Below are 18,864 nucleotides of genomic sequence, written 5' to 3'. Positions count from 1 at the left end.
TCTGTTGTTTGAATTACATTGTCCATGGATTCATTTACCTTATCCCTATCACATCCAATATCTTTAAATCATAAACTCATTTTGAAGTGATTTACCCAGCACTATAGAACTCTGGGTAAACCTTCATAATGAACATGCACCTTTGTTCTGATCCCCCTTCTGGCAACCAAATCCAACTACCTGGGAAAACTTGGGTTGAACTCCTGATTTTATGTAATCCTGCATAGTTGCCATGTCTGGAGCATGTATTCCTTGGCAGCAAGAATTATTGCAACCATTGGAGTTACCCTGTCCTTGGTATGGGGAATATCGATTTACATCATTATTAGTTTGCCACCCAAATGAATTTCGTCTTCAGTCATTATAATACTCATTGTTCCTATTTATTTGTCTAGAGAATTGCCCCCCAAAATGACAATCTCTGACAAAATGTCCTAAGTGATTATATAAAAAATATCTTCGAGGTCCTGATCTTCCCTTTCTAGACACAAACTGTGTCTTATGCTACACTGATCTCAAAGCAGCCACAGCATTTATTTCTTTAATTTCACTATCCTTAATTTTTCTATTGGCTTCCTGTAACTGCTTTTTCAGATCTTCAATTACCCTATATTTTTCTTCAGAAAATTTTCTTTATCTGCCTAATAAATGTAACAAGCTTTCCTTTTCAGATCTTCTATACCCAGACACTCCCAATCAAGGCAATTTGTTTTGAAGAAATTCTTAACTACATGCAAGAATTCTTAATGAATTTGTCTCCTGATTGGACAATAGTATCCTCAGACAATGGATCCATTCCTAAACTAAATTTCTGCTGCATCCAGTAACCTATCTAAAAATGTTGCAGGTAACTCTCCAGTCTCCTGCCTTATTCTTTCAAATTTAGAGCAGGTGTCAGATCATTTCAAATGAGCTTTAATAGCCTCCAGAATGGATTCCCTAGCTTGGTTTAGAAATCTGTAGGAATCTATTGAATTTATCTCAATGTCTTGGGTAGTAACAGGTCATGGGGTCAAAGCAGCATTACTGTGTGTTTCCTCGATGAATTGCTCTCTTTCCCTTCTAGTTAGCAATTCTTCCATCAATAAAGAAAAATCAGAGAAATCAGGATCAAAGACTTTAATAATTTGTTTGAATTCCTTGATATCTCTGTGGGGTTCTTCATAAAAATGAGGTATTCTCCATTTAATGGAATGTAAATTGGCCAAGGAAAACTGTGTGTTCTTACATACACAATCCCTACATCTGGTGTTAAGTGTGTCATATCATGCAAAGGAAAGAATAAAGCAGCCTTGTTATTTAATGCCTAAGGTTCCCTATCAAGCCTAGAAGGATGTTGGGATGTTTCAGGATCCCCCTTAGCTTGCTGACCACTTTCATTAACATTGTCATGCTTAATACCACCACAACAACATCGCTCCATTTTATCCAATTTAGCCAGCATTGCAATAACTATCAACTTCAATTCAGGGTCTCTAAATACCATACAAATAACAGCTTTAAACTTATTCATCAGAGTCAGTATAACTCATTTAAACCAGTAGAGGCATCAAAAAATAACCAATCCTATAGGAATATAGGAACATACCCTTCTAAGAGTGATTTGCATGACTGGTGTAATAGCATACCACTCTAATACCTCATAACAATAACCTGGGATAACCACCAGGAGAAAATACAGTACCAACAGTAAGTTGGCATATATAATCTCTAATACTCATGTAATCATTATGGCTATATAGCAGGAGTACTCTGGAAATAGTAATGTATAATATAGTGGCTTAGTAAAATTCCCTGTCACTATGAGATTTCAAAGTGACCCAGAGATCTGCCAAGATTCCACTCACCTCCTGGCTTGATTGACAGCTCCTCCAGAAGCACAGCTTCAGAATTCCACTGACAGCCTGCAAAGGTTCTGAGCAGTTGGCCCCTCCCAACTGATTTGACCAAGCCTATTCCCAGTTGGTTTCAAACTTCCCCTCAGGCCCCAACTTACAATCTAGACCCACAGTAAGTTTGAACTCCAAACCCTGATTTTAAAAGGTTCAACACTATCTGGCTCTGCCAAACTGTTTTTAGGTGGATTTTTGGGACAAAGTTAAATGTGATATGTTAAATTTATTATGGTTGGACTGAATAATTTAATTTGTGGTCACCAGGGATTTAATTTCTAAATCCCAAAATGAATTACTCAAGTAAATGGAATTATGGTAGTTTATTTTTATAATAGAGGGAAGATATTGAGAAAGAGATAATAGGGGAGCAAGAGAGAGCTTTGCTTCCTCATAGTCAGGTAGAAATTCTAAGCCCCAGCCAGGGGAAAGGAGTTTCAAGACAATGAGCCTTTCTCTGAGGTTCACACCTCCAGAAAGATAAGGAAACTCAGTCAGCCTTTACACTCACCACAGTGACCATCTACAAGGAAAGCGGTATGAGGTCTCCTGCACAAGTTCCTCCAAGGGTCCAGTTCCACAGCCAAGTGTTTTCACTCCAAGTCTGAGTATCTGTCTTCTAGTCTCTCCTCCGAGTGACTCTTCTTCATTCTTGATTGCAATCTATCTATCTCTGTATGCCTCTGTTTCCTCTATTTAAAGATGTTATTCTCTTGTGTCACCTGCCCTAAATTTTACATCTACCAATCACAGCAGACTCTCCTCTCCAGGATTGTCCACTGAATGTATGAAATGGGTGTTCACACCTTTTGTAGTTAGTTATACCTTTTGTGGTTAGTTAACACCTTTTGTAGTTAGTTAACACCCCTTTTGGTTAGTTAACACCTTTTTTAAAATGGGTAGATCTACTTTAAATACTGAGTTAACACTTTGGGGATTAAAATCTAAAAATAGACCAGGGATTACAATTTTATCTTCACTATCAAGGAAGAGTTAAGTACCTTCATTGTTATAATTAGGAGATAGCCAAATCCAATCTTCACAGATACCAATTAATTATTTGGGGCCACTGTCAGGGTTCCCACACTAGGTTGAAAGGACGAGCAGTTAGCCCTGACCAGGCCAGAGCCTGATCTGGGTCCAGCACACAGATTTCTCAGTCACAGAGATGGATACAGTTAATGGAAGGTATAGTTTATTTCCACAGAGAGGTTTGAAGTTTTAGGGGAATTCCTGCCACCATTTTACTAGCTAATAACCTCAGATCTAAACCTTTTCATGATGGGCCTTCAGAGATTTAATGGTCTACACTTGTCACCCTTACCTCTCTAACTGTACCCAGATCCTGTTCTATCTACCCTGCACTAAACAACCTCTCTTGATTATTAATAGAGGTGCTGGTCTGTGACAGATTAGACAGGGACCCAAGGGTAGGTCCAAGGTCCAACTGGACCCGGACCTCTGCTTATTGACAATGCAGATAGTTGGGTGCTGATTTAGGTTAACATCAGGTTCACAGGATCTTCTTTTGAGGAAACACAGCAACAAAGATAGAAACAAGTACAGCAACAAGGAGAGCAACATGGAGAGGATCAGAAACCTCAGGACTTGGCAGTCACTCCCTCCAGGTTTACATCCAGTTCTGTATTCCTGGTTAAATCTGTTAAAAACTTTGTTAATTCATTATACCCAGGTATCCATTGTCTACAGAAACTAGTTCTAAGAACAGCTCTGAGTTGCTTTTTGGTCTTAGGTGCACTCAGTTTCTGGATGTCTGATATTCTTTTCTGTGTAATACTTCTGGAATCTTCTGATAACACAAATCCAAGATATTGCACTTCAGGCAAAACCCATTAAAATTTTGCTTTGGAGATTTTTATGCTCACATTTATATAATTCTATCAAAAGAATCTTGCTATCTCTGAGACATACTTTAACATTTCAGAATGCAAGGAGAATATCACAAACAAAATGTACTATTTTACTGTCCTTGAATGTTATGGCTTTTAGATCTCTATTTAAAATTTGTGAAAACTGACTCAGAGAGTCCATGTACCCTTGTGGAAGTTGAGTCCACATCTACTTAGTTTACTCCAAAGGAAAAGCAAAGATCTTTTGAGAATCCTTGTGAATCAGTATTGAGAAAAACACTGAGCATAAATCTACTATGGTGAAATATCTTGCCTAACTTAGAATGGAAGAAATTATAGCAGCTGGACTTGGTACAATAGGATGTGTCTTTACCACATGATCATTTACAGCTCTTAAATTCTGAATGAATCTGAATACTACCTTGCCATTTTGATCTAGCTTTGGCTTTTTGATTGGAAGAATAGGTGTATTATATTCTGAGAAGCAAGGTATTATTATTCCTTGTTGAATTAGGGATTCAGTGATTGGTCTGATACCCTCTATTGCTTCTTTAGTTAAGGGATATTGAGGTACACAAGGAACTGGTCCTTCCTTAGTCCTCACCCTTTCTGGAGTAGCTGATTTCAATAGACCTACATCTGTGGAAGGCTTTGACCATAAATCTTAAGGGATATCCTTAGGTATGGGATAGATTGAATCCAAATAATCCTCTGTACTGACTGAATCCAGAACAGCAATAGAAAAGCTTTCAGAGATTCTTCTGGTAAATGTATCAGTACTGTGACAAGGAAATCACTTAAAGACTGATATAAATTAATTTAAGGTCGCCAAGGAATTCAGCTATGTAATTCCTTAATGAAAACTCAAGTCAGCAGTCAACCTTTTATGGAGTTTAATTACAAACAGGAGGAAGAAAGGTATGAGAGAGATAGAGAGAGAGAGAGAGAGAGAGAGAGAGAGAGAGAGAGAGAGAGAGAGAGAGAGAGAGAGAAAGGAGAGAAAGGGGAGAGAAGGGAATAGGGCTTAAATACCCCTTCTGTTTAGGCTGGGCCAAAAGGCCCAAGCCCTTAGATAGCTGAGGCAAAGAAAAGAGATCAGTCCCTATCACTCACATGACCAAAATGGAGAAACAGTCTCAGGGGCCTCCACCTCCAGCTTCCTTCAGAGCAAGCTTCTCAGAGCACAACCTCTCAGAGAAAAAACTCTCCAACCACCTCCTCCTCAGACCCTGCTATCTTTAAGGAAAACATCCAAGTTCCCTCCCCTCAGTTCTCACATCTACCAATCACTGTCCTTGTCTTCCCTGTGCCAATGGTGGCTCTACCTTAACCCAGGACTGCCCAGAGGTCTGTGGCTTTGCACATGTATGTTGAAGGTCATATTCTCAAATAATTAAATCTTAATCCTTTGCTGCAGCCCTTCCTAAATCCTGTTACCCTGAGTAGGGTGGAGATTGGAATAATTAAATTTTGATCTATGCTGCAGCCCTTCCTAAATCCTGTTAGGACTGAGTAGGGTGGAGATTGTAATTTCCAAGACCTGGTTCTGTCATTCCAAGTATCTCTATTGTATCAATTCTAAAATCAATCATGACTCAAAGAACTTCCTGTTCTATGCTTAAGCATAGGTCAAAGCCCTTTCCATTGTTCAGCAAAAGGTTTCTGTCCTAAAGTAATCTTAAGAAGGGAGGAGGAGGAACCTCCCATGCCAATGGGGTTCACATTCCAATAGACTATCAGTAAGAAATTTTCCAAGTATGAAATTTCCCAATGGTGAAATTTCCAACATTTATAAGTCTAAGAAATTTTAAGGTTTACAGTACATTGGATTGTTGCTCGTAATTTATATAATAAATCCCTACCTAGAAGATCATGGGACAGTCTGGCATACAAAGAAATTATGCTCCACAGATAAAGGACCTAAAGTAATCATTTTAGGTTGTAATTTTGCTATTCTCTCTGGTTTTCCAGTAGTTCCTATTACGTCCATTGTACCAATAGCTATACAGTTCTTAGGAAGACTTTAAAAAACTGATTTATTGGCTCTAGTATCAACCAAAGATCATAAATCTGATCACCTATAGTAATAGATATATATGGTTCTGTACTGTTTGGAGGTTGAAATGTTTCTAATAGGTTAGTATTAGATATGTTAAGATAGTTGAGTGTAAGTTGTTTGTTATTTTGGGTAGATATTTTAGTTTAGGTAATATGTAAGTATGTTAGAAGTGCAAAAATGCCAAAATAGTGTTTTCAACATGATTTAAGCTTTGTTTAAAGAGGGGACTGTAGCAAGGAAAGGTCACTGTAGCAAGATTGATAGGCCTGGATTCCAAGAGCTACTGGGTCAGGATTCCAAACTGTTGAAGAGACAGTTTCCCAATAGCAGTCTCAAGCTGAGAAGTGAAGCCTGAGGGGTGCAGATCTGATCTCTCCTGGACTCCAACCACAAATAAATCTAACACTTTGGACATCTTGCAAGCAGCCTCTTTGAATACCATCAAACAAGAGTGAGCAGAAGTTTCCCCAATACCCTCTGGTGGACAGAGAAGAAAGTTGGAGGAAATAAGTCTCTCTCTTTTGGATATCTGAGGACTCAGCTGGATTCCTATACCTGACCCATCAAAGGACTCTTTGTTTGTGAGAAATCTGGTTACTTGTTGGACTTAACCTTAGGACATTTATGTGGTTATCTAAGGTAGTTAGATAGTGGGATTATTTAGTGGGTAAAGCAGTCAGATTTCACCCTCTCCCATTTTCCTTTTCCATCCATTCCTTCTCTGTTAATAAATTCAATTTTATTTATATGTGAGTTTATCCTTTGTTTATAACCTTCCTTCCCCCTTTCCAAAATATACTTATAACAACATCCAGAGAGAGAGAGAGATAGAGGGAGAGAGAGAGGGAGAGAGAGAGAGAGAGAGAGGGAGAGAGAGAGAGAGAGGGAGAGGGAGAGGGAGAGGGAGAGAGATAACAGACCCAGCTTAAGTTCTAGCTTAACCCTTCCAGCATTCCAGAATCTTCCACCTTCAGGTCTCATGCATCTATCTTCTGCAAACATCATCTCTCCTACTATACTTCTATTTTCCTCATAACACTGGGAAGGGTGAACTAATATAATAAAAATGACAATACTACCCAAATTAATCTACTTATTTAGTGCTACACCTATCAAATGACCAAAAAACTTTTTTATAGAATTAGAAAAAAATTATAACAAAGTTCATCAGGAAGAACAAAAGATCAAGAATATCATGGGAAATGATGAAAAAAAATGTGAAGAAATTTATGGAGAGTGAAAGGAGCAGAACCAGGAGAACATTGTACACAGAGAGTGTTACACTGTGGCACAATTGAATGTAGTGGACTTCTCTACTAGCAGCAATGCAATGACCTAGGACAATCCAGAGGAACTTATGAAAAAGAACACTATCCACATCCAGGGAAAGAACTGTGGAAGTGGAAATGCATAGTGTGATAGAGATGTGATTGGGGTTTTTAATACATGTTGTGAAGATTGGATTTAGCTATCTCCTGATTGTAACAATGAAGATACTTAGTTTAACAAAATCAGGAATGTCTTGTGAACATTACATTACTCCACCCTACTTAGTCTAACAAAATCAGGAATTTCTACACCCATACTTAAGGATTAAGTATCTAGGAGGATGGTCTTTGATAGACATGTGCAGAAATAGCTGACAGACCCCTGGGCTGTCCTAAGTCAAGCTTAAGCTACCTTTGGTACAGATGAGATGCAGGATAAAAGAAAAAGATTACATTTTTCTCCTTTTCCCTTTCCTTCATATTTACCTTTTCAGGTATTCCATGCTTTTTGTTTTTCGATATTGAACTTTCCACAGAGCTCTGGTCTTTTCTTTGCAAAAACTTGGAAATCTTCTAATTTGTTGAATGCCCATACTTTCCCTTGGAAGTATATATAGTCAGTTTTGATGGGTAGCTGATTCTTGGTTGAAGGTCCAACTCTCTTGCCTTTCTGAAAGTCATGTTCCATGCCTTACGGTCATTCAGAATGGAACTTGCAAGGTCTTGTGTGACCCTGATTGGCATTCCTTTATATCTAAGTTGTCTTTTTCTGGCTTCTTGTAAGATTTTTTCTTTTGTTTGAAAGCTTTGGAATTTGGCAATTACATTCCTGGGAGTTGTCTTTTGGGGATTTAGTGTAGAGGGTGTTCTGTGAGCTCTTTCAGTGGCTGTATTGCCCCCTTGTTCTAGAATCTCTGGGCAATTTTCTTTGATTATTTCTTGTATTACGATGTCAAGTTTGCTGTTTGTTTCTGGCTTTTCTGGTAGTCCAATTATTCTTAAATTGTCTCTTCTCCCTCTATTTTCCAAGTCTATGACCTTGTCGGTGAGATATTTTATGTTCTCTTCTAATTTCTTGGTCTTTTGGCTTTGCTTTATTAATTCTTGCTTGTTTTCTTCCAGTTGGCTGATTCTGACTTTTAAAGCCTGGCTTTCCTTTTCAGTTTGGTCAAACTGGTTTTGTAGATGCGTGAATTTCTTTTGCATTATTTCCCACTTTTCCTCCCAGAAGGCTTCCATCTTTTTTATCATTTCTGATTCAAATTCTTCATGGGTTTGTGGAGAGTTTCCATTTCCTTTAGAAGGTTTTGGAGCATTTGCTTGTGTTTCTTCTTCTATCTCCTCTGTATTTTGTATTCTTGCTCCATAAAATGTGTCCAAAGTCTCCCCCTTCTTCTTGTTTTTCTTGGAGTGTTGAGGCTTTTCTGTGCTGTTTTCCATCTCTATCTGAGTGGGGAGGTCTAGCTTTTCTTATCTCTGTCTGGTGTTCAGAGGCTTTAGCCCCAGGCAAATTGTCCATTCGTGGGTGTTACTGCTCTCAGTTCCCTCCCAATGCTTCTTCGTCACCTTACTCCCACGCTCTGAGCCTGGCTTTGCACTGTCCCCGAGGTATCTCAGAGCCTTTGTTGGCCAGAGAGGCCTGCACTCTGAGGGGGGAGAGGCCGAGGCTTCCTGGAGCTCCAAGGGCTCCTGATAGGATTAACTTCAGTTGGGTTGGATTGAGTGTGTCTTAAAGCAGGGACCTTCCCTGAGACTCGGACGGAAGGATCCAGCCAGGGGGCTACAGGCTCCCCTCTTTCTCTCTCTGTTTCCCGGCTGTCTGGGTGCCCACGTGACTGGCTCAGGTTGTTTTCATGATGTGGCCTTCTGAATAGCCGGCCCTGAGGGTTACTGTTGTTTTAGAAGACCCTACACTCTGAGGAGGGAGGGGCCTTGGCTTCCTGGAGCTCCGAGGGCTCCTGATAGGATTAACTTCCCCTGGGTTGGATTGAGTGTGTCTTAAAGCAGGGACCTTCCCTGAGACTCGGATGGAAGGATCCAGCCAGGGGGCTACAGGCTCCCCTCTTTCTCTCTCTCTGTTTCCCTGCTGTCTGGGTGCCCCCACGACTGGCTCAGGGTGTTTTCAGGGTGCGGCCTTCAGAATATCCGGCCCTGGGGTCCTTTTGCTGGCTCTTAGGTTCCCTGCTGCTGCCTTGGACTCAGCGCTCTGGGTTGGGGGGAATGGGTCCTGGGACCTTCCTTCTGCCTATCCTTTAGATCCGAGTAATCTTGGGTTCTGGCTCTTGGGGGGTCGTACATTTTGATCCAGGTCCAGGAGGAGGGTTCCCTGGATCTATCCTGTTGTTTGTTTTGAATTTTGGTGTCCTAGGAGCATACAGTTTGAGATCGGTAAGGAAGGGGTTTCTGGAGATCTGAACTTTAGCTCTCTCTAAGCCGCCATCTTGACCGGAACCGAGACGCAGGAAAGTGATGTAAAACCATCTATATTTTTGGCTTCATTTCCTCTCTTTGGCCTCTTTCCTTGGAGAGGTGGCTCTGGCTGGCAGCATGCTAAGTGTTCTGACATCTTGGCATGGCTGAAGCTATTGTCTGGTTTGGTGGTGAGTTTCCCTTGATACTATATTGGGAGAAGCAGAGTAGCTAGTAGCTAGTTCAGGTTCAGGCATCTTAGCTGAGCCCTCTTGGAGTTCTAGGCTGATTCCTTTCTCCTTTACCTTCTAACACTATCTTCTTAAAAGCCTCTAATCTTCCCCCTGGTGCAGGCCAGGTGGGAGAAATCCTACACCCTTTCCCTCTCCCTTCTCCTTTATTTCTTTCCTCTATATTAATTAAAATCACCATAAATTTCCAGCTGACTTGGGTATTTTATTTGGGATATCCCCTGGTGACCAATAAATAATTTAGATTTAGGTCACAACCCTAAAATTATCCTTATAATGTATAACCCAGTGGAACTGCTTGTCAGCCTCAGGAGGGGAGGGGGCTCATGAATCATATAACCATGGAAAAATATTTTAAATAAAAAATGCAAAAAAATTATAAAAACTCTTTCTTGTCAGCTGACCCAGTCCTTCTCCTCTTCCCTCTTCTTCCTGTAACTCCCCAGCATTGTCCTCCTGTCCAAGAATTTTGTTTCTTCACTTCATTCTTATCCCTTTGTGAGCTTGTCTTTAACAATTAATTTGAGGGCATTCTTCATGTTCCTTGACTGGGGAATAGGTTATGAAGCTTGTATTCAGTGTCAAAATCTCAGCCCTGTTACTTACTCTCTATGTTCATATAAGTGATCTGAGTATCTGTTTCTTCATTTATATAACTTAGGGCTTATACTATAGCCTTTCAGCTCTAAATCTGTGATCCAAAGGACACAGTCTGCTGCCTTTTAGAGGATTCCAACAGACTGATCTCTTTGACCAGAAAAAGGATTCCATAATATCCAAATGTATTTACTGTTGTATAAGTGGAAATCATGAACCCCAGGACTACATTCCCCTGAATTCCTTTTGTATTTCCCAGCAACCTTTTCCCTTTGTTTACGTGTATCTTTATGTTATTATTTATAAGTTTCTGTAATTTCTCCTTCTCCTCTTTTGGTTGAGTTAGGCAGGTTTTACTCTAACTTTTTATTTCAAGTTGTTATTAATAAGTCTTATAAATATCATACTTGAGTTATTGTATATTAATTTTAATTATCACATTTTGGCTTACCATGTAGGGATAAAATTGTAAAAAAAATTTTTTAAGGCTTTGAGAAAGAATAGACAGTAGAGAAATTTTGAAACCCACATTTTCTCTCCTGCTGCTTCTCATGCCCATCTGCTTGACTGACTGTGCTTCTGCAACTCCTAGCATCCCTGCCCAGCCTGCAGCCTCTGTCATCCTGTGACCACACACCCCCACCCCCTACTGTGAGCTTGTGCTGTGTCTTTTCCACACACAACCTGGGAATTCTTAAGAAGTATAAGTCTCTTTCACATCACCCCACATAGGTTTCCAACATGTCCTGGTTATTTTTCAGCAGGGGAGACGCAAACCTGTGCCATTTATTTAGCACCACCCCCTTTTAATTTCTAAGCGGATTTCTTAAGCTGACCCTGGGTTTCTGGCTTGCAACTCAGGATTTTTTCACAGTCAGGGGATTCTCCTGCCAGTTTTTTCTTCTTCTTTCCACCCTACAACCCAACATAACAAGGAGGGCAGTTAGCCCAAATCAGTGGATTTGAAGTCAGGATTTTGGAGAGGTCTCCTGACCCAAAATACCTCTTTCTCTCATATGCAAATATGCTATTATTTTCCCTGGAAGTTTTGCCCCTAGGGAGGAGGTGAAAGAACAATATTTTCCCAAGCCTCCTAACTAATTCCTTTGCCTTTTTTTTTACCCTGTAAATAAAATCCATTTTTTGGGGGGGAATAATGATATTAGGAAGCATGCTTGAAATTCTGAAACAGCGGTTTGAGTTGGAAGAGCTGACAAGCTTATACTGGCTCTGCTTAATTCTTTTATTAGCAGTTGTAGTTTTCATTATATATTTCCCACTTTATTTGCATCTCTTTAAGAATATTCAGCAGCAAGCTAGGCTGCTTGAACTCTAGACCAAACTGGAATATTTTGACAAAATTTTGAAAATCTTAAATACTCTCAACATTCAGAATGGAGATTCTGCCCACTGTGTGTATGAGGAATTCCAGAGGGGTGACAAAAGAAATGCAAATGGATGATAAATACTGGGGAGGGGAATGAATCTTAACCATATATGCTAGTTTGTTGCTTGCTAACTATTTTGAGTTTATTCCCCTCCATAATAGTGAAGAAGTCTATTGGAATCAGAGAAAAAGGATTTTGGATTTTACTGCCTGTACCCTGTCAGTGCTTCTTGTATTTTACTAATTGCTTTAAGGGTTAATTTTTTTAAAAGTTCATATATTAAACTGATTGATATATTCTGTTACACAGTCTTTATTTGTACCTTTCCCCTTTGACTGTACTGAAGAACATATCATTGTAAAAGCCCACAAATAGCTAAATTGAACTGTGTGGGGTTGAATGCATTTGTTTTGAATGTATACTCTTCTGCCAAAGGGGACTGCCCCCTAACTGGCTTTTTGTCAATGCATCTAGCAATCATTGGTTTTGTTCTCTTTTCTTTTTATCCACAAATTATTACAATTTATAAATATACAATTTATATTTAAAATTATCCATTTGGGAAGACTGGTCTCCCAAAAGTATCACAGTGATGAATTTATAAGTGGAAATCTTGACCCCAGGACTATGTTCCCCCAAATTCCTTTTGTATTTCCCAGCATTCTTTCCCCTGCGTTTACGTGCATCTTTACATTATTGTTTTTAAATTTCTGTAACTCCTCCTTCTTTTTTCTTCTAGTGAGGTTGAGTTAGGCAGGTTTTACTCTAGCTTTTTATTTCAAGTTGTTATTAATAAATTTTATAAATATGGTACTTGAGTTACTGTTTATTAATTTTAGTTCTTGCACTATCTTTGTTCAATTCTTCAGGTTATACTCTCTTACACATTGCTGCAGCCTGGGGCCGTCTAGACACTGTGAAAATGCTAGTTGAACAGGAAGTTGAACTTGATGTACTGAACTTTCTTAATGAAACACCCCGAGATATTGCTTTACGGTTCTCTCAGATGGAGTGTGTTTGTTATCTGGACGTTGCAGGTATCTGTAACCTGAGTTATGAACATTTTTCTTTTTTCTTTGAAATCCAGAGGTTGAATTCAAAATTTAAAAATGTCAAAATTCATATATTCAAAGGCTGTGTCACTGAGCCAGTCTGAAGGAAAGACAATAATACTTCATGAAGCAGTATAATGTAGAGGAAAGGGTACAGACTCTGAAATCAGGAGAGATCTGGGTTCAGATTCCAATTCTTACACAAGTTGTATGACCATGAGTAGATCATTTAGCTTGAGTTCTGAGTATAATAATTTTATATTATTATTTTCTGGAGTTTTTTGAAAAATCAAATGAGGTAATGTAGGTAAAGTTCTCTGTAAAGTTTTAAATTCTCTGTTGTATTTCACATTTTACACCTACGCTAAATAAATATAGTTTTGCTTTCAGGCCATGGATTCTGTCATCTGCTCAGAGTGCTATAATCATAGAACATTGTTTTGTATAGAGTGGGAAATTGGCACAGTGGAAGTTTTTAACTTGACTTCTTAGAATTTCAGCAGGTGTTTGCAAATGCTTAAATATAGATAAATTCAATGTGTATTTCAATCCAGTTTCTCTGGGCCCAGGCAGAGTAGCCTAATTTTTTCAACAAAAATAATAATCTTATTTGTATATTATAGACTATATTCCTGAAGTGACATCTCTCTAAAAGAGAAGAAGAGCACAGCATATGAGTACACATAAAAAAGAACATCTGATTATAGGCAATCTATATTATGCAAACTGGGTTTGAGAAAAAAGTGCAGTCTGAAGAAAATCATTGTTTATATTGAGACCATTATGGCAACTTTTGATAGTACACTAAATAATTCCATTCATTTCAACAAATATTTGTTAAACACCCACTATGTGTAAAGCACTGCGATGAGAAATGTATATACAAAGAAAATAATAATATATAATATGCTATTATATTATAATAAAAGATATATCTTTCTATATAAATTATATCTTTCTATTTATAATTATATTATTTTAATTACATATTATTTTAATTTATAATTACTAATAATCATAATATGACATATACTCTAATAGAATATGACAAAATATAACATATAATATGTAAGAATATAAGTAATATATAAGAATATATAACTGTAATAATTACTAATGTATTTATTAATAAACAATTTCTAATAATAAATAATATTCTAATTATAAATATATACTTTTTAATATAATTAGACTATATAACATAATAATAGCTAGCATTTTTATAATGCCTTACTATTTGCAAAACACTTTTTAAGTACAGCGTTCTCTCACCTTTTGTGGGAGTTACATTCCAGAGACCCCTGCAATAGGTGAAAATCCACAAAGTAGTGGGAGAACAGACTGATGCTACAGTCACAACCAGCCCCAGGATACAAAACACAGTGCTGTGGCATTAATAAGGAGGTCTATTCATTTGAGTTTCTCCAGCCCACTGTTAAAATTATAGGATGTGAGGAAAGCTAAAAAGAAAACTATCTCATCTTTCTAAAGCTTTATTGAAAGCAAAAGCAACCAGAGTTCCCCCACTCCTGAAATTAACTAAAATTTTTACTTCTATTAACCCTATTCCCCACCCTCATTCATGAAAGATAGCCCCCTTCCTAGGCACAGGATTGGACCTTATATAGAAGAGTAGTATGTTAAATCTCCTCACCTGCATTTTCTAGGAGATTAACATGTTAGGTCTCCCCAGGGAATCATTCTACATATGAAGCTTATACATTTAAAGATTCTCTTACTAGAAGTTTATAAAATATTTTGCCTTACATAGAGGGAATTACAACAAATTGGGGGAATAAGAGGAAAAGAAAGAAGAGAGAAAAAAATGATCAATAGAGAGAACATTGACAAAAAAGCCAATTAGGGGGCGCTCCCTTTTGGCATAAGAGTTTACCTTCAGAATACATTATGGGTTCAATCACCTTCAATTCAGTTCAATATATCTCAAAGTTCATTGTGGATCTCTTGATGTATTGGGGTGATTTCTGTGGGCATTCTTATGGCATCTTCTACAGAAGATCCACTTTCTTGATTCAGGGTGTTGTGATTTTCTTTTCCTAAAATTGCTTTAAAAGATCTTAAACCTTGGATTTTAGGATAATTATACAATTTTCACTCAGGAGGATGTTGACCAACACTAGAATCACCCTGGGATACATGGCTGAGCTATGGCTTATATGGATCAATTCTTTTTTTTTTTTTAAAACCCTTACCTTCCGTCTTGGAGTCAATACTGTGTATTGGCTCCAAGGCAGAAGAGTGGTAAGGGTAGGCAATGGGGGTCAAGTGACTTGCCCAGGGTCACACAGCTGGGAAGTGTCTGAGGCCAGATTTGAACCTAGGACCTCCCATCTCTAGGCCTGACTCTCAATCCACTGAGCTACCCCAGCTGCCCCCTATATGGATCAATTCTTAAACAAACAGACAAAACTCAAACCCAAATGAAAGAGAAAAAAAATTCTACATAAAAAATACATATCGAAATCTTATGTGTATAAAATTACAAGTAAAAATAAAATCATAACAGGTCCTTGAATCACCAGTGAGACCCAATTGAGGTAGCTTATATTCTACAAGCATGCAGGACAATTGCAGTAATATTACTTACCCATCAGCAGACAGTACTGCAGAAAATTACCATACTATAAAAGTCTGAGGTAAAAGGAAAATATGATTCCCTGATCTGAGTTTTCCTTCAATCTCAGGGAGAGGGGAGCCAAAATGAAAGCCAAAGGTACTTATAGAAACCTGGCATGACGAAGTCCAAACTCTGGATTTGTTAAATAGCTGCTTCCTCAAACCCCCAAACAAGTCCTCTGTCTTGGTGTAGATCCATATAAATATTATAGGAATTGTTGGTCTCCTTGACCTTGTGCTTCTTTGTATTGTGCAGTGGCTACTTAGTAATTCCTTCTTCTGAAATCAGACACAAATATCAATTAAAGTCCCATAATATTCAATAATCAATGGCAGGTTTCCATAGTCTAAAGCTTTTGGGTATGCAGTGGTATTAGGGTTAATAGGTTTTGTAAATGTATCCTTCAAAATAAAAACATTAATACTGATTTCATATATTCCAGAAAAAAAGAAAAAATCAAATTCCAATTTGAAATATTGAGAAAAACTTTGAGAGCCAAACCAGTGGTCTCTCAAAAAGGGAGGTACTTCTGTCTAGGTGGAGTGGTCAGTCGAATAAGAGATGAGAGACACTACACTGAATGCTCAATCCTGTGCTTAGGTGTCACACAGTGTTCTGCCATGCATAGGGTTTGTGCTTATTATATAGGTTCAGTGAGTACATACTTTTTGGGCACACAATCATTTTTCAACATACGTGATCTTCTACAGATAATTGGATATGTCATACATTAACAAACCACTTAGACAACATTCTGTGATCATTTACCATGTTGCTTACAACAGAGATGGAGATAAATGACATGGATAGGGTAATCTGGAGGTTAGTTCCTCCTAACCTTTGGGATGATCAGCTAGGAGAATCATTGTTGCTTTAGATCAGCTTTCACAGTCAATCACAATGACTTAGGAGATGAGTAACAAAACATTTTGTAGCTAGATACAGGGTTAGAGGGTAACTTAAAGCAGATGAGAATTGGATTTTTCCTCATTTTCCAAGTTACATTTTTCTTGTGTATAATTAAGGCAACTGGCAATGTTGCCTGGTTATCGCAAACATAATGAATCAGTGAAGTGTCAGTAGCTTGAGTTTCAGAGGAGTGATTGATTTACCTGTCATGCTTGGCCTGCAATGGGTGTGGGGCATTTAAGTGTAACTGTTAGGAGAGAGAAGGGAGCGGTAGTGGGTAATGATCTTTAGGTTTTAGTTCTGTGAATGTAATCTTTTGGGGGTAATAATCTAGAGGGATTAAAGTGGGATATATGTGTGCTAACCTTGTAAGTATTTGCTCTTATATTATTTTTCCTGTGCTGGGGAGAGAACAATAATCATAACAATTCCATTAGTAAGGGAAATTAGAGGGAGAGATCACACAGAAGGGCTTCAGTAGGTGCCTCATCTTTTCTGGAGGCTACTCTGCAGTCTCCATTTCCCACACTGTGACTGTCAGACAGGGTATGATAGTTCCCCACAGAAAAATAATAAGAAAAGCCTCCAGAAATTCATATTGCACATCCCATTAGACAATGGGTCAGTCAAATAGAGGCATAACAAAAAGATTTCTCACTCAAAAGCAAGATGTATTTCCTCTCTTACTTGGTCATGATCCATAGTGTGAGTGTACATAATTTTTTCACCTGGTAAAAGCTTGTTATAAACTCTAGTACGGTAGCTAATACAAATTATAAAGAGTACCACAATTCCCAAAATTAAAAGAGCCCACTTGGTTATAGTAGCAAACAAACCAGTTCCCTGCAGCCATGAGAGGTTCCACCATGTGCCATCAGGTGTCACATGAGTCTCTACAGCAACTTGCTGTGTGTCATTTAAAATCTTTGAAGCTCATAGATATTTGTCACAATTTCTCCAGATTTAGTTACATAAGAACAAGAATTGATTAATAAAGGCATATTTACTTCCTGATGTGTTGGTAAGCATTTCAAGAGTCAGATGATTTTGTAGAACTGCTTTTGCTAAGAAGTCAATCTCTTCCTGTAGGAAAGAGATGGCCTTCATCTGGGAGATGGCTTGAACTATGTCTTGAGCCAATCTTTCAACAATGGCTGAGATATTTCTAACTGACTCTATCACTACCATCATTCCTCTGTTCTGCAAATGAGGATGCTACTGAATTTGGCCTTGACCTTTTCGGTCTAATATGCCACCAGGAACCTAGATTCCTGACCATGGACTTGCCTATTCAGCCAATATAGTGGTCATGCACCAATACTGGTGGAATAATATAAGCCAAACCACAAGTACCATACCATCCTTGGGGAAGGATAGAGTAAGCTGAAGAGTTACAAACAGAGAACTATCTCGAGATCATCAAGCCCCATGGGAAACTTTTCCTCTGCCAGGATGAGATTGTAACAGTTGTAAAAGACATGTTTTTATGCATCCCATCTATTGCATTTCTATGCTTTACTCTAGCACAAATAAATGTAGAGATAGGGAATGGAATGGTGCACTTGCACTTCACTTTGTCATGCTCAATGGACTCTTACCTCTCTTCACATGTAAGTCAAAGGTAGGCAAATGATCAGTCAGAGGGAGTGGTGCTTCTAGGTACCTAAAAAAACACTGCTGAAGACCCATTCAAGTTAACTGAGATTTTCAGTTCCTTAAATTCCTCAAAGGTCACTGATACAGGTTGTAATCAGTTTGATGGGGTCCATCCATCATTATATATGTGACAGTTAACAAAGGTAAAAAGAGCAAAAGACTATTTAGGTAAAGTGAACTTCCTGTGGTGCAAGTTGTAGTAAAGTCTCATTCCTATGGAATGGAATTGTTAACCATGACAAAACCAAGCTCCTGTGGATCTGGTGACAGACCCAGCATTTATAGGGATCAATGGTTTTGTCATGGAAAAGAGTTCATCCAACTTGTCTATGGACTTTTATGGAAGAGGGTACAAATAAAGACAATGTAACAGAACCTACAATTAATAATGAAAACATACTAACTGAAGATAACATTTTGTAACAGGACATCTTAGAGTAATATGTAAACTCAAGACAAAATCAAATCCCAAAATAAACAAGAAGAAAATATAATATATGTGAGAAGATAGTCACTCAGTGTCAGAAGAGAGTACCAGTTTTACATGCAAGCAATGAATCCAAGAGTCCTTTTCTCTAATTTTGATAGCTTTTGGAGTGGTTACTTGAAATAGACCTTCCCAGGCAGGCTGAGTTCCTCCAGTGAGCTGAAAGTTCTTTATGTACACCTTGTCTCCTGGGTGAGAAGTCTAGAGGTTCAGCCTGTTGCGCAGCTCCAGATTCATAGAGTTCACGCAATTTGACCTGTAAATCCTGTATATTAGAAGCAATGGAAGTGTCCTCCCCTAATAATGGTGTGTATGCAAAGGAAAAAGGATTGGACTCTATGGGGGGATGTCCAAAAAAGTATCTCAAATGGTGAAATGTGTAGATCT

The 18,864-nt window shown here is 38.3% G+C and overlaps 1 protein-coding gene across 5 annotated transcripts in view; it reads left to right on the top strand.

Annotated features, from left to right (window-relative positions):
* ANKRD45 (ankyrin repeat domain 45) overlaps window positions 1–18,864 on the top strand; it is a 111,149-nt gene that overhangs the window by 25,855 nt on the left and 66,430 nt on the right. For all 5 annotated transcript variants that reach the window (XM_007480800.3, XM_007480798.3, XM_056815563.1 and 2 more), the window contains exon 3: window positions 12,605–12,772. In XM_007480800.3, the coding sequence (XP_007480862.2) occupies window positions 12,605–12,772 (168 nt within the window). The remainder of the gene's footprint in view (window positions 1–12,604; window positions 12,773–18,864) is intronic.

This window comes from Monodelphis domestica, chromosome 2, assembly GCF_027887165.1.
Source record: "Monodelphis domestica isolate mMonDom1 chromosome 2, mMonDom1.pri, whole genome shotgun sequence".
In the NCBI taxonomy this organism is placed as follows: Eukaryota; Metazoa; Chordata; class Mammalia; order Didelphimorphia; family Didelphidae; genus Monodelphis; species Monodelphis domestica.
The sequence above is the reverse complement of the archived record's forward strand: the minus strand, read 5'-3'. Positions and strand labels throughout refer to the sequence as shown.